This window comes from Gymnoscopelus microlampas (genome assembly GCF_963454915.1).
Source record: "Gymnoscopelus microlampas genome assembly, chromosome: 22".
Classification (NCBI taxonomy): domain Eukaryota; kingdom Metazoa; phylum Chordata; class Actinopteri; order Myctophiformes; family Myctophidae; genus Gymnoscopelus; species Gymnoscopelus microlampas.
Genome location: NC_139959.1, coordinates 26911903 through 26926653, shown reverse-complemented (window position 1 = coordinate 26926653; position 14751 = coordinate 26911903). Strand labels below are relative to the sequence as shown.

General features: G+C 47.7%; 1 protein-coding gene across 2 annotated transcripts in view; it reads right to left on the bottom strand.

Moving 5' to 3' along the window:
- The window catches only part of nrp1a (neuropilin 1a), an 81732-nt gene that overhangs the window by 63625 nt on the left and 3356 nt on the right, over positions 1–14751 (bottom strand). For both annotated transcript variants that reach the window (XM_084048845.1, XM_084048846.1), the window contains exon 3: positions 12682–12856. In XM_084048845.1, coding sequence (XP_083904971.1) covers positions 12682–12856 — 175 coding nt within the window. The remainder of the gene's footprint in view (positions 1–12681; positions 12857–14751) is intronic.

The following is a 14751-nucleotide window of genomic DNA, read 5'->3' as shown; positions in this document are numbered from 1 at the left end:
CTCTCTCTCCCTCCACAACACACACAATAATCCTTTATTTGGAAATATGTGCCGAGGCGGACGAGAGAGGGAGAATTTTGCCCCCGGGGGGAATCCATCCTGCTCGGCACGTACTTGTAGTACCCATGAGAGACTCCCTTCGGGAGTGAGGAGGCTAGAAAACAACCAGGGGAAATAAAGGCGACCACAAAAGCTCCTTGTTAGCGAACACTCTGAAACCCTTGTGCTCGACTCACATGTAGGGCCTATTGCACTCTGAACCGCCTCGGAGATGGCGATACTGTATGTTTAGCTTTGTGTTCCCACAGGGGACTGCAAAGTGGCCCTGGGGCCAAAACAGATGTGTACTTATTTCAATTCTACCCCCTTCTCGTGCTCTCGGACAGCTTCCGACTTCCAATTGCCCCATTTAGATCATAAAGCGTGACAAATAGGTCACAATAATGCGATTATAGTAACGTGAATATGAGTCAAGTTGTTTAAGGGGCAATGCATTTGTGGTGATGTGGCTGCTGTTATTTAGTCATGCGGCAAAGAGTGATTTGTTTTAAGGGCTCGGCAACCTCCTCAATTACACCGCTGATGTAATGTTCTCACAAGGCACATGCAACGGCCACACAAGTGGTTCATATATCATCTGAAGATGCATTAGAGAGTTAAAAGCTAGAGCATAAATTCTAATTGTAATCAAACACATACATCTCAACGCCACCGGCGGCTTGGAAACTCAAGAGCTGCATTGTGCAATATTTTTGACAGGCCTGGAAAATAAAATGAGCTGACGGTTTCATTGAGGTTTCAATGAAACCGGACCAAAATGTGTACGTCAGTGTTGTTTATTTCCCCATAACACGTTAAAATATGGCCCAAGACTTCGGGCTCCGCTCACCACGCTCCTGACAAAACGTCTTGCCACTTCAATTGCTCATATTTATTCAATAGCCCTATGTTATACTTCATAGTAAATAGCCTAAATAGCAGATCTCCATGCTTGTAGGTCGGCAAATCATTGAAATGTTTTTTTATACATTCTTTAAAAAAATCTTTAAAGATTTCTACTTAGAAAACTTAGAAAATGGGACATTCTGTGTAATGGGTACTTTTACTTTTGGCACTTTAAATATATTTTGATGCCAATACTTTTGTACTTTTACTCAAGTATATTTTGAATACAGAGTATTTCTACATTGTGGTATTAATACTTTTACTTAAGTAAAAAAAAAACGGTTGTTACGATGACTTGTTTCCATACAGAGTTGAACTGCTAAGATACATTTACCTTTCTCTTCACTTGTATGAAAACAAAACACAACCAGCTTGCATGTAGTAGCTATACGTTTGTCTCACTTTTGTGACAGACAAGGGAATGGGGAGCTAGAGGAAAGTGCCAGATGGGAGGCTTGTTGTCATAATTCCTCTTATTTATTGGCAGGAACTGTGTAACACACAATGCAGCTTTTAAGATTGCGAATACGATGTAATAAATAGTTGTAGCTATGAACAGGAAAAGCTTTGGCGGAGAGGTATCCGGTTAGAGTTTCTTTCTATTATTCATCTCTTATATCATGAAAAAAAGCAAGAATAACTGCAGTTACATTTAGAAACTGCCTCGGGAAAAAACGGAAATACGCATTTTGCACTTTCCTCTGTTCTAACTGAGCTTTGGAAATCAAACTGCTTAGCTTAACACCACTTCTCCGTGTGTATTGCAATTGGCGATGTATGCAGATATGAATATTCACGCACAGGCTTTTGAATATGAAACGCGTACCATTGGGTGAATTTCTAGGAAAACGGACTCTAAGAACACTGTATAACGAATAGGATGTATTCAACAGTCCTTCATACACATACGCCTACACACGTGCAATGTGGCAGCTATATACTGGTACAGCCTATGACAAGAAGGCAGCCTGTAAACAAACTTGTGGGCGATGCAGAATGTGCAGCGGAAGGAGCGCACGGGGGGAAGGAGGGCACCCAACCCATTTCAGGGGCCATTACAGGAGAGAATGGCTCCCATTTGTCCCACCTTGACATTTGAGAGGTTGTCTGATTATTACATACTATAGCAGGCAGAGGCGAGGACATAGGGGAAAGAGAGAGAGAGAGAGAGAGAGAGAGAGAGAGAGAGAGAGAGAGAGAGAGAGAGAGAGAGCAGTTTACACCACTGCTTGGATGATAAGCCGTTGTTATAACAATGAGAAGTCATGGGTAAAGAAAAACGGGACTAGATCGGAGTGGGGGACGATGTGGCAGTGGCAACGGCAAGCCAGACGTGAGCGTCTTCCATTAAACACACCCCCCACCACCACACCCCCCAGGGGCCCTGTGGGAGTCCGTGGCGCGGATAAGACTCTGCCGTGCCTCGCAACCCCCCCCCGCTGTGGAATCGAGCATCCCCCGTCCCTGGCTGTCTCAACCCCACTAGTATAATGAGGGTCCGCAGACAGACGCCCATCTCTCTCAGCCAATTGCGGGCCGCAGTGACTTGGCAATGGGGCAACCCCGCGATGATTGGACGAGGGATCCGCAAGAGGCGCACGAACTGTGCCCCCCCGTAAAATTACTACTGGTTATCTGAGAGTATAGGCTTACTACGGGCCTTTTCTAATGAGCAGAAGTAGGACGGTAGTGATGCCGCTGATGAAACAGAGAGGTAATTGTACACAACCTTGAGCCAGTGACCTACTGAAACTCAGTCAGACTAAAATTAGACGTGTGACCGCCGCGTGACCTTTCAAGAGCTACGCAGGATGGCTGCCAGCCAGGGAGGCAAGAGGATAGCACGTACCCCCACCGTCTAATGAGCTGCCTCTATGAACTGGGGACTCACAGGACACTTAAAGTAGCGAGGTGGGAGGAGGAGGGGGGGAGGGGGTTGGGGACAGGAGCAGAGGAGAGGAGAGGAGAGGGGGAGGGGTTGGGGACCAGAGGGGGAGGAGAAGGGGACTTGAGGCTGGGGTCACCTAGAGGTAAAGCCTTTGGCCGCTGTTCAGAACTCCTTGTCTCCTCTCCACAATGGAGACAGGAAGAGAGAGAGAGAGAGAGAGAGAGAGAGAGAGTGAGTGAGTGAGCGAAGGAGCCAAGTTGGAAAAAGACTGAGAATGGGCAATGTATTGGAGAGACAAAAAAGCAGCAGCACTAGTGGGCATATGGGTGCTAACACGAGTAAAGCGTGAGGTTCAGAGCCGACCGATGTATAAACCATTATTTAAATTGTTTTATCGCTATAGGCAATTAGGCAGCTGATGATGCAGCACATGATTATGTGTGTAATCTGTATTTTATATTTGCCTGTTAAGGGTTAGGGATATGTGTTCTTTTCCTATACTTTAATGTTCAATGTAATATACTTAATTAAAACATTTTAGGTTAATAATAAAATAGAAGTTTTTCAAATTGGTTTAAAGATTTGACACTTTTTTTTCTCCTGTCTGTCATAACATCGGTAATCGGTGGCCTCTTAAATCTGCCATCAGTCGGGCTCTAGTGAGGATTCATGGCAAAGGGGTCAATATTGCCTCTCTCTCTCTCTCTCTCTCTCTCTCTCTCTCTCTCTCTCTCTCTCTCTCTGAGTCTGTTATATGGCTCCATGCTGGCTGAGAGGCTGGAGGGCAACAGGAGTAATAACTGCACTGGGATTTATTCAATTAAATGCCCTCCCCCCCATCCCCACCCCCACCCCTCCCCCCCTGTCTCTCCAGTTTTCTCCCTGAGTCCTGTGGAGAGGCCAGGTCGGAGGGTCAAAGTCTAGTCTGGTCTCGGTGCTCTGTGACCCGGTCATCTGGCTGGCCTTCAGGATACTTGGCAGGGTCTCTGCACACAGACAGCCCCTGGGACTGAACAGGGTGCGGTGGAGAATGACAGAGCAGTTGGACGGCGTCTTATACACAAGACACAAGCACACACGCACACACAAATGCGCGTGACCTTAAACCCCCGAAACGCCTAAAGACAGCCGGGCTATTTCTGTCCTTGAAAAGAAGGAAGGGGATGATGATAAACATGAATGAGAAAGTATTTTCAGAGTATGCGCTGTGCACGCCAACATGTTTGCTGACATGGGTTGGGTTGGCAGATCGGTCGATTGCCAGATAGGGACAATTTCCTGCGAGCCGCGATCGGTGCTTGGATAGATCTGCGTTTGACGAATGACACGTCCTTCATCTCAATACAGTTTTGTTCACACCGCCCGCACAGAACGCTCCTCTGGTATTTCCAATGACGCGGCACTTTGAAAGCCAAATGGCCCCGGCGTGCTGCGATGGTTTCGGAGCCAAGAGGTGCATCTCATCCAAAGCATCGGACAAGAGGGGCCACCGGCGCGGCATTTACAGGGGCCGATCAAAGTGCTGATGGCCGACCGGGCCCCTGCCAAGTTTTGGAGGGCAAGCCGACCCTTCCATTTACTGGCCCGCACTCCAGTGCCTGCCAACTTGGGAGGCCGTCTGGCTGATAATATTAGATACTCCTGCGTGCGTGTGTGTGTGCGTGCGTGCCTGAGAGTGTGTGGGTGCGTGCGGGGGGGGGAGGCTCTTGTGCCCCATCTCTCCAGGGGTGACCCTGAGGTCAAGGGTATAGTGGTACTGGCACTTCTAGCACCAAACTGAGCTAAAAAACACTGCATTTACAGCCTTTTCTTTTTCTTAGAGAAAATAAAACGTATTATAGTCACAGCACGAAAAGAGTAAAAAAAAGAGGCCATAATTAACATTGCCAATTTAGCGGAGAAGGGATCAAGCGGGTTTGTGGAGCGCGTGCGTCTAACTCAATCAGAGAGTGCTAGGGCCCCGCCCCATCAATCACTGTCTGCTTGCTGCCGAGGCCTCTCCTCCCCGAGCCAAGAGGAAACGCCAACGGTCCCAATGGCCAACCCGTGGCGTGCACAAACACACAAACCCCAAAAACGCCTCTGGGGACGCGAGGGGTTAAACAGGAGGAACCCCTGGCTTTCAATCCTACGCCCGCGTACCTACCACAAACAAACTTCTCTTCAGCCCGAGCCCCCTTCGGGGGCCACGCTTGATTGCTTGGATGAATGGCGTTATAGGTGCTGAATCTACCCCCCGCCACTCACCCCCCCCTTGTGGATCCCTAAGCACCGGGGCTTTAGGGCAACAAACAGGCCACATGGGCGAAGGGGGACACATCAATCAAAATCATGAGCCCCATTCAAGGTTAGGCCACCAAACGAAACATGTCTGACAAGCCTGGACACGCCGGATTAAAGCCCCCCGCAGCTCGAAACGGGCCCTCATCAATTAGACTAAGAAGATCTCTCCCTCTATGTCTCTTCACTCTCTCTCCCCCCTCTGGGACAGACTGGAAGAGAAGTGAGATGTTTTGGGAGGTTCTGTTTCAAACTAATGGGCCCCCGACTACTGCTCTCCTCTCCCACCAGCCGCCACCCACATCTCTTCATAGCCTAATTATTCCTCATTCAGCCCACCCCCCCCCCCCCCCCCCCCTCTTTGTTGTTTTACACACACACACGCACACGCACACGCACACGCACACGCACACGCACACGCACACGCACACACACACACACACACACACACACGGACACACACACGGACACGCAGACACATGGACACGCGCGCGCACACACACACAAAACTGAAAAGAATTCAGCATCTCGTACATGGAAACACAGCGAGCAGCAGAAACCTGTAGCTAATTATGTTATATGAGGCAGAGTGAGGGGGAACAGAGAGCGAGCGAGAAGAGAGAGAGGGAGGGGGAGAGAGAGAGAAACAAACAGAGAGAGGGTGAGTTGGCTCTCATTGCCAATGTCTTCTGGAAACAGAAACACACATAATTGAATTATAGCCTGAGCGTTTAATGCTTTTTCATCTGTGCTGGCAGGAAAAACCCCAGTATGAATTTTCTTACAGTCCATAGATGTGTGTCCAGATCCAGAGTAGAGATTACCAAACACTGTCCTCTAATCATGCGCCATGCTCGCGAGAGAGTGTCTGTTTCGTATAAAACAGCACAAGACGCGTACAACTGAAATGAACTTCCCGGGGCTGCGAGGGCCACGGTACCTCTTCACTCCAACAGAAACTTCCATATAGGGAAACTTGTGCTGGAAAATGAGCACATCGTCCCTCTGCCAGAAGCAGCGTAATGACACTGGATCCCTTGCCCTGGCGAACACGAGTTGAGGCTGACTCCCAACTCGAGATATAAAAAAAACACACAAAACAAAACACGGCCCGAGATGTTGTACGGTTTCCAAAATCCACCGTTGCGTGAGAGCCCTCCCCCCCTGGTGTCATCCGGTTCTCCTCTTCCTTCGCCATACCTCATTATTTCCCTCCCCCTCCTTCTCCTCCTCCTCTACTGTGAAGTAGGAGTTCCCCCTCCTGCTGTGAGGGAGAGAGAGGCTTGCCTGGCGGCCGGGGTGCGCCGCGGTGCCCGGGGTGCGCATGAATCAAAGAAGTGACAGAGCAGCAGGGAGGACGGCAGATGCCACGACCAGAAAGCTTTTCAATCAGACTGTCCTTCCAAACGTCGGCCAAGGTGAACACTCCGCCATTAGAGAGAGAGAGAGAGGGGGGCGGACCCTTCACCCTCTACTGGCTGGGCAACCGCGTGTGCACACAGACGCGCGCACGCACACACACACACACACGCACACACACACACGCACAGCTACAGGTACACAATACTCGCAGGTGTGTACCGATAGAAACACCATTAACCCCTTTTGTTAGAGAGAGAGAGAGAGAGAGAGAGAGAGAGAGAGAGAGAGAGAGAGAGAGAGAGAGAGAGAGAGAGAGAGAGAGAGAGAGAGAGAGAGAGAGAGAGAGAGAGAGAGAGAACAGGGGACTGGCAGAGAGAAATTAGGGTTAAAACCTAATTCATACTTCTTTGTCGTACGACCGCGTCACTCACCGAAAAGAACCGATTTTCGAGTGAAAAGTGTGCCACGAATAGGTTTCTGACACTATTCTCTGTCTGCTGTCTGGCCCTTTCTGCCCTCTGGCTCGTAATGAAGGTGAACAACTCCCCAGGGGAACATTTAATACAGCCAGCCTACTTTCATTTGGGAAATGCTATTTACAGAGCTTACAGTGGGTCAACCTGTCTCATTACATTTATGGGAGATTAGGACATCGTCTGACTATGTAAACACGTATTCCTCATTCAGAATAGTCATCACAGGACGTTTTTTTTCCACACTGAGCAAATAGAGTTCTGTATAATTACGATGAAGAGAAAACTAATATATTCAAAATAGATTGCGCTTTGTGCCACCGCTGACAAGCTTCTTTTTTCCCCCCTCTCCCCGAGGCACACTGTTTCAATGTAATTTGTAGGGTTACTAGGGTACTTTGATTTTCATTGTTTGGAAGAGTGGGAACAGTTGCTTTGGAAAATGCAAGGTGCATCATTTCGCATGACAAAAACAGAAAAAATATTCACTAAGGCTGTATCTCCAACAATCCACGTCCCCCTAGTAGGATGCACCGCCCAAGGAGAGAGAGAAAATAAAAAAGGCCGGTTGCATTTCTGCCTTATGCATTTTCTTCTCTGACAACGGCTGATGGACTGCCACACAGACGACTTGTCCATTTTTTATTGTTTGGTTCCTTGCCTGCGGTTACCTCAACGAGGGGCATGAGAGAGAGGAGCAATGGAGAGAGATATGTCATCCGGGAGGGGAGAGAGTTATGGTGCCTTGCTCCCCCGCGGTTAAGCTCCACTGGAAGTGAGAACCCCCCCCCCCCATTAGCTGCCCCCCCCGCCACCCCACCTTGCCGTGGCGCTCCAGCATGCTATTCGGGTGGTGGTGAATGGTGAGGTATTAAAGTAATTAAGAAAGTGGTAACTTTCCCCCTTAAACCAACCTCCCGTAGTGTATTTTCCTCTCACTTCCAAGAAACAGGTGGCTCTCATTGTTTACTGTCACAGCGGCATGTGAGTCAAAGATCCTCTCTGGGATTCCACATAACAAAAGGGGCCAGTGTATGAGGGGGCGCACCGCATATAGACCCCGGGCATGGCTAAAAAACTCTCCCCCTGTGCAGCTATACCCTCCCTCCCTAACTCCAGTTAGTCATCTCTGGACTTCAGACCTGGCAAGGAATGCCACGGGGAGGCAGGATGTGTATTGTCGTGGACCACAGTGGAGAATGTTTGCCTTCTCAGCAGGCCAGGCAGTTCTCTTTCGGGGGCAACTCAGCATGGGGGGGTTGAGTGGCAGGGGGCTGGGAAGTGTGGAGGATTATGTGTGTGTATGTATAGGGGTGGAGGGGGGTGGGCCGGGGTTGCAATTAAAGAAAAGGAAAAAGAGTGGTTTTCCAAGCCTCGTTGTGAGGTTATGGGCGGCTGGGGGGAGCGGTGGTTGACTTTTGAGGCGCTGTCAGGCAGGGGGCTCTCCCTGACTTTCTCACTCACAATGGGCCGCTTGAGAAAGCATTCCCCAAATATCTGCACACCCCCCCCCCCTCCCTCCCTCCCTCCCCGCCCCAACTGCCACCACCGTCATCCCATCTCACCCACCCACCCACCGCCCTTGGCTTCTCAGGACTGCACAGGCCGTCACACTGGAATTCTGTGTTCTCTAAAGGGTCCAGTAAAGACTGTCCACCCAGGCAGAGAGACAGGGGAAAAGAGAGAGAGAGAGAGGGGGACGGGGGTGGTGTCTGGGAAGGGTAGACATTCTCTTTCTCCTTCCATTTTTAACTCCTCTCTTTTACAAAAAGGAAGAAAAAAAAACATTTCAGGCAGCTGTGGAGCAGCCTTGGCTGGTTGGACTGCAAGGGATTTTCAGTGTACTGCTGGGGAAGTTTTTCTTTTCTTGGTCTGGTTTGGTCAGCAAATCCGAGGCCATCAATGATTCATGGCATTGTCAAAAGCACATCATACCAAGTAGAAAGTCTCCGGGAGAGCAGGCGATGAGGAGAGAGAAGCTAGCAGTATAGCACAACACAAAACATTCGCTGGCCCTCTATTATTTCACTGAGCTGCATTCTCAATGGTCAGTCCTATTGAAACAGAGAAAAGCACAGCCTGCCTTGCCTGTCTTATACAATTAGATCGACTCACCCGTAAGTGAAACCTGTCTGTCACATGTTTCGTTACAAATGCACCAAAAAGCTCCTATCCCCCCTCCAGATGGCTGGACTGTCACAGCCAGACAAGCTTGACAGCCCTTATCAGATCAGAGAGAGAGAGAGAGAGAGAGAGAGAGAGAGGGGTGGCACAGGGAGAGAGCGAACCGCAGTAATACGTAGTATATATATTTATTCAAGTTCTATGGCTTTGCTTCTCAGTGATTTTCGAAACAAATTCCCTTCAAACATTTGCTTTGACGCCGGCTGCGCCTTCACCTCAAAGTGAATTAGCCAGGAGAACAGTGAGTGGGTGGGTGTGGGGCCCCGCAAACTCCACTCACTCCTCTGTGCAAGTCTGCAGGCGGTGCGTGAAAGGCAAACACGCTCGGCATTCAGAACGGTAGGGCTCACTTAGTCCTCCTTATCTCCGTGATGGAGTGGGGGGCTCCTCCTCCGGCTCTCAGGATACAGCTCTCTGCACCTCCCCAAACAAACCTGCCCGAGAGTGGAGTGCACGTGCAACAACACCGGGGCGCAGTCCGGCGCGGCTCTGCTCACTTAAGGCCTGTTTTTCTTGTCGCAAAGCTCCCACTTTTAGAGTGCTCCTTGTTTGGTCTGCTGATAACAACCATGTTGGGTGAACATGCGGAGCATGTGTGTTCCATTTGCCCGCTAATTAGATTGCATGGCAGTGCACTGAAGCATGCATTGTAGCCTACCCCCCCCCTCTCCACCCCCGGCCCACACCCACTCTACTCTACTAGCCCATCAGATAAGGAATAAGGCCATTCCGGCCCTCAGCGGTTTCCATTATGTAAGGGGCTGTTTTGGTGAGTGCGGGCCGCAAATGAGGAGTCTGATGGTGCTCAGTGGCAATAACACCACGCTACTGCTACCCTATGATGAGTTAAGCCACGGTAGATGGTCTAATAATCCACCCATCATAATCGAGTTACTTATTACATGTCTCGCTGGCCGTTAACCACATGAGACCTATTCTGGGAGGTGAACATTTGGCAGACAAGTTCACAGCGTGTCCTACTAATACGATGGCGCTGTGAGCTTGTAGTTCGGTTATTTTCTACGAAGAGATTTGGCGTAGAGTAATAAAAAAGGAGGGGGCCATGGATAGAGCCCTAGGGGACCCCGGTCAACGAAGTACATAGGGTTTAAATTAATAATGCAATGACCCCCCCACCCCCTCGGTTTACATTAAGCGACAATATTTAAAACCGAGATGGGAGTGTTCACTTCACAGCACAATCTTCACCTAAGTCTATGTGAAGCCTCGTGAGGTGAAACATAGTGAAGTGGAACTAAAGCCCCATGAAAACCACTCCATTACAACATTAAAAATGAAACGCTACACCGGGGAGAGGGGGGGTGGCGGTGGGGGCCGGGTTAAAAAAGGAAAGGCTCGAGGTCAACATGACCCCGTTTCCAGCACAATCTCTAGTGCGTGGCCCACATGAATCAGCTGCGACTTGATTACGTTTCACAGCAGTCTCTCCAGGTTAGTTGTTAGTATATCCTGTATCCGTATGCTTTATAACCCGTGACCGCACCATCGGCGTTTGCTCAGGCTGGCTCCGCTCCAAACATAATAAGCACATTTGGTTAGGAAAAGGAGAGAGAGAGAGAGAGAGAGAGAGAGAGAGAGAGAGAGAGAGAGAGAGAGAGAGAGAGAGAGAGAGACATGGAATCGCGCAGTCATACACACTCACATTACACAAACTTCCCTCGCTAACACATTTATGAACAGCCAATTAACTAAGCAATCGCCACTGTGTAAATTCAGTGGCAGCTAAATGAGAGAGCAGAACTAATTTGCAAATGATACAGCGCTGGATCACAAAAAACAGCTTTGTAAAGCAAACCACTTCTTTCAACCCCAAAAAACACACACACAAAAAAAAAATTACAAAAAAACTAACCCTCTTACTATGTGCCTCGGGCCAGGGACTCAATTCTTTGAAACCTCGCGTGTTTAGACTCAGGAAATTCATTCTGGACTAATTTGATTAACAGAGGTAGTCTATTGTTACTCCATCCCTTCATCTCTCTCTCTCTCTCTCTGTCTCTGTTTCTCTCTCTCTCTCTCACCCTGGACCTAAGACAGTTTAACCGTCCCCTTGGCGATGACATTGGAGCCAGAAGACGTGTCAACAAGGATCCACCCTCTGAAGGCAGCGTGGCATAGAGCCCAGCCATAAATCTCAGACAGGTTTAAAGAAAGGTTAAAAGTGCCATAGAAATCTGGGATAAGAAAGGATCCGTTTGCAAACGTATACAGGAGACATTCAAGGAGCACAAAGGGGGCGTAGGGCCGAGGTTTGGGTGGAGTGGTGATACAGTAACAGGATCCAGCAAAGTACTGTATTCTCCCTGATGGCCCTGGAGCGTAAACACACAGCTGAGACAGAGCGGGGCAGGGATACACAGACGCACGCGCACACACGCACGCACGCACGCACGCACGCACGCACGCACACACGCACACACACACACACACACACACACACACACACACACACACACACACAAACGTCATGTGCAGTGTGTCATCAGTGAGAGGCAGTCTGCCCAGGTACTAATTCACCTCAAGGCACCACAGTGACACGGAGGCTCATCACATTACTGTCTGTCTCGCGTTTCATCGCCGTCACCCCAGCAATCTGACCGACGACAAGTGAACCGCTTAGCCCTTGTCGGGGCGAGACGGCTCACAGTTTAAAGAGTCAAATAGGGACTGGTCGCTGACCGACAGACTGGGCTGGCTGGCTCTGAAAGGAAACTACTGGCCTCATGGTGAATACTGCAGGCAGTGAGTGTTTTCAAAGGGCTATCCTATTGAAGCACTAATCAGTGGCCTTCTGGCTTCTGCAAGAGCGCTCTGTAAAAGCACAGCAACCAAAAAGCGCAGCATTGCAACCCCCATGATGATATCATGCCACAAAGACGAGAAGCAAAAGACATTCCAAAACCAAATGGTTAGGGGAAAGACATTCCTTTTGTCGTATGTAGAGAGCAGACTCTATATCAGTGTTGCCAGGTTTTGTGAGAGAAATAAGCAGCAACCACGTCTAGGAAAACAAGCCCAAAAGAAGCAACTTAGGCCTATAGGTCACATGAGCACTTTTAAACCTATATGTGTCGACTATATGAAAATAGCCGATCTACAAGCTCACAACGGTTTGTAGCTATTTTCAAAAAAAGACAACACAACAACAACACAAATCTGGTACGGGGGTCCCTGGCACAAAATATTTTCAGATGGGGGTCCGTGGACAAATAAATGTTCATTTGGGGGTCCCCGATATGAAAATGTTTGAGAACCACTGGTTAACCAGCCCAAAATAAGCAAAGTGTACTTTAGAAACAAGCCCAAAAAACTGCAACCCGCAACTACCAATATTTTCAAGCAACTTTACAGAAAAACAAGCCCAAAGTCGCTTATAATAAGCTGACATGGCAACACTGTCTGCCGTATGTAGATAGCAGACTCAATATCCAATAATCCAATAGTAAATCCGCGGCCGCTAGATGGCGCGGTTTCACGCGCAATACGCATGAGGAGAGAGGAGAGAGGAGAGAGAGGCTGTCTACTCACTTGCACTCCCGGTCCTCGAGGTCGAAATGCGGGTTGAAGTTGATGAGGATCCGCTGGTGAGGACCAGGCGCTGTGATCACCCACACACATCTCTGTGAGGGGAAGTACGACACCGGGTAGCCGGGAGACGTCAGGTAGTTGGCGCTGCTGATTCTGATGTTGTCTCCACATTTGTCTGCAAGGGGGGGGGGGGGGGGGTGGAGAGAGAGAGCTTTTTTAGTCACAGCCACAGTACTTTCTTGGTTTTAATCCTTTTAGTATCCTTTTGTATTGGACTGTACTTTATGTGCTTTTTTTGGGGCAAACCGTTCATAAAGTATTCAATCAATCAATCAATCAATCAATCAATCAATCAATCAATCAATCACAAACCACCCGCTATACAGGTCTACGTTTCGAACAGAAATATCTTTCAATATTGTACAACATGACAACATCGATCTTTCCACCAATTGAGCACTAAAGTGTTTTTATAGTACCCTATAGCCTTGGATCAAGACTCTCATAGATGTATTTGATCGATTTTGACATTTGCATATAAAAGTCTGACTCGATCAAATAGCCGACATCCCTGATATTCTTGATCCAAGGCTGTATACTGAGCTGAACATTATGAAAGTCAATATACAAGTCAAACACTGCCTCCCAAATCGTAATATATAGCCAAGTGTCTGGCCTGTCCTGTCCTGTCCTAATCCCATGACTCTGTACTTTTATGATTTAGGCTAATAATATCCCCGAGTTTACGCCCTTTACATCAACAAAACTCCTGGCCTATGCTTTTAACTAGCTAATAATCATAAGGTTTTAGAATCCTAAGGATTAAGGATTTCAAAGGAAAAACTAATTTAAAAGAAAAGACATTTGAGCCTTTTATTTATGCACCTACAGTAGCCTATTAATAGAGAAAGTCCATAAAACAAGTTCGCCAGGCTATTGGCCATAACAACATTGGGAAAGCAACTTTAAGTTGTCTTGGCCACTGGAACATTGCTCCAACTAGTTAATATGGCGTTACAATCATTTTAACCACTTTAACCACATCTTATAGCCTGGCTATTCAAAAATAGCAGATGTCACTTCGTGCTGCACTATGAGCTTGTAGATCTGCTATTTTTGAGAAATCCTGGCACAAAGATATTTTTTTTGAGACAAGGGGTCCGCAGCCAAAAAAAGCAACATTTTGGGAGTCCTTGACATGAAAAAGTTTGAGAACCACTGCACTGGAGGACAGTTAACCTCATAAAGTAGAGAAAACAAACAACTACATTTGATTAGACCCATGACCCAAATTATGCAAAGGTGTAGGTGGACAACTTGGCAAGCACGGAAGCTCAGACTTGTGACAATGAATAATTTTTCGTTTGCTGAGACCATGCGGGTTATTATTATGTATTATGGTCTATAGTGTTGTCTCTCAAACTACCCTGTTGTTCCTACAGTAAAGATTTTGTTTTAATGAACCAGGCTATACCGATCCCCCCACCCCGAAAATGACATTAATCTTCATTTGTGCAGCCTGGTCATGCTTTCTGATTAAAGCACACATCTGCTGGGGCTAGAGCCACATATACGCAAAGTACTTCCAATTCAAATAAATTGGTCAATTAAGTGCATTGAGATTACTTTTTTTCTTATGAATGAGCTCGTTTCACGGATAGTGGAAACGAAACTACTTTTTGTGTAAGAATGCCATCATCCGCGCAAGGAACAGGGAAGTGTTTATATCATATATATATATAGTCTATATCCTTTATGGACTCTTTCATAACACAAACATGAAGTCTCTCAGCAAATCAATATCAAGGGCTTGCGGTAGAATGGAAAGGTGTAGATCAGCAACAGATTACGGGATATATGCAGTGGTGGAAAAAGTACTCACATCTTTTACTTAAGTAAAAGTATCAATACGGCAATGTAGAGATACTCTGTACATTACAAGTAAAAGTCCAGAATTCAAAATGTATTGAGTAAAAGTACAAAAGTACGCCTATTGGTATCAAAATCTACTATACCAAAAGTAGAAAGTACACATATATGCAGAATGTCCCCAGAAGTTGTCAAATGTAT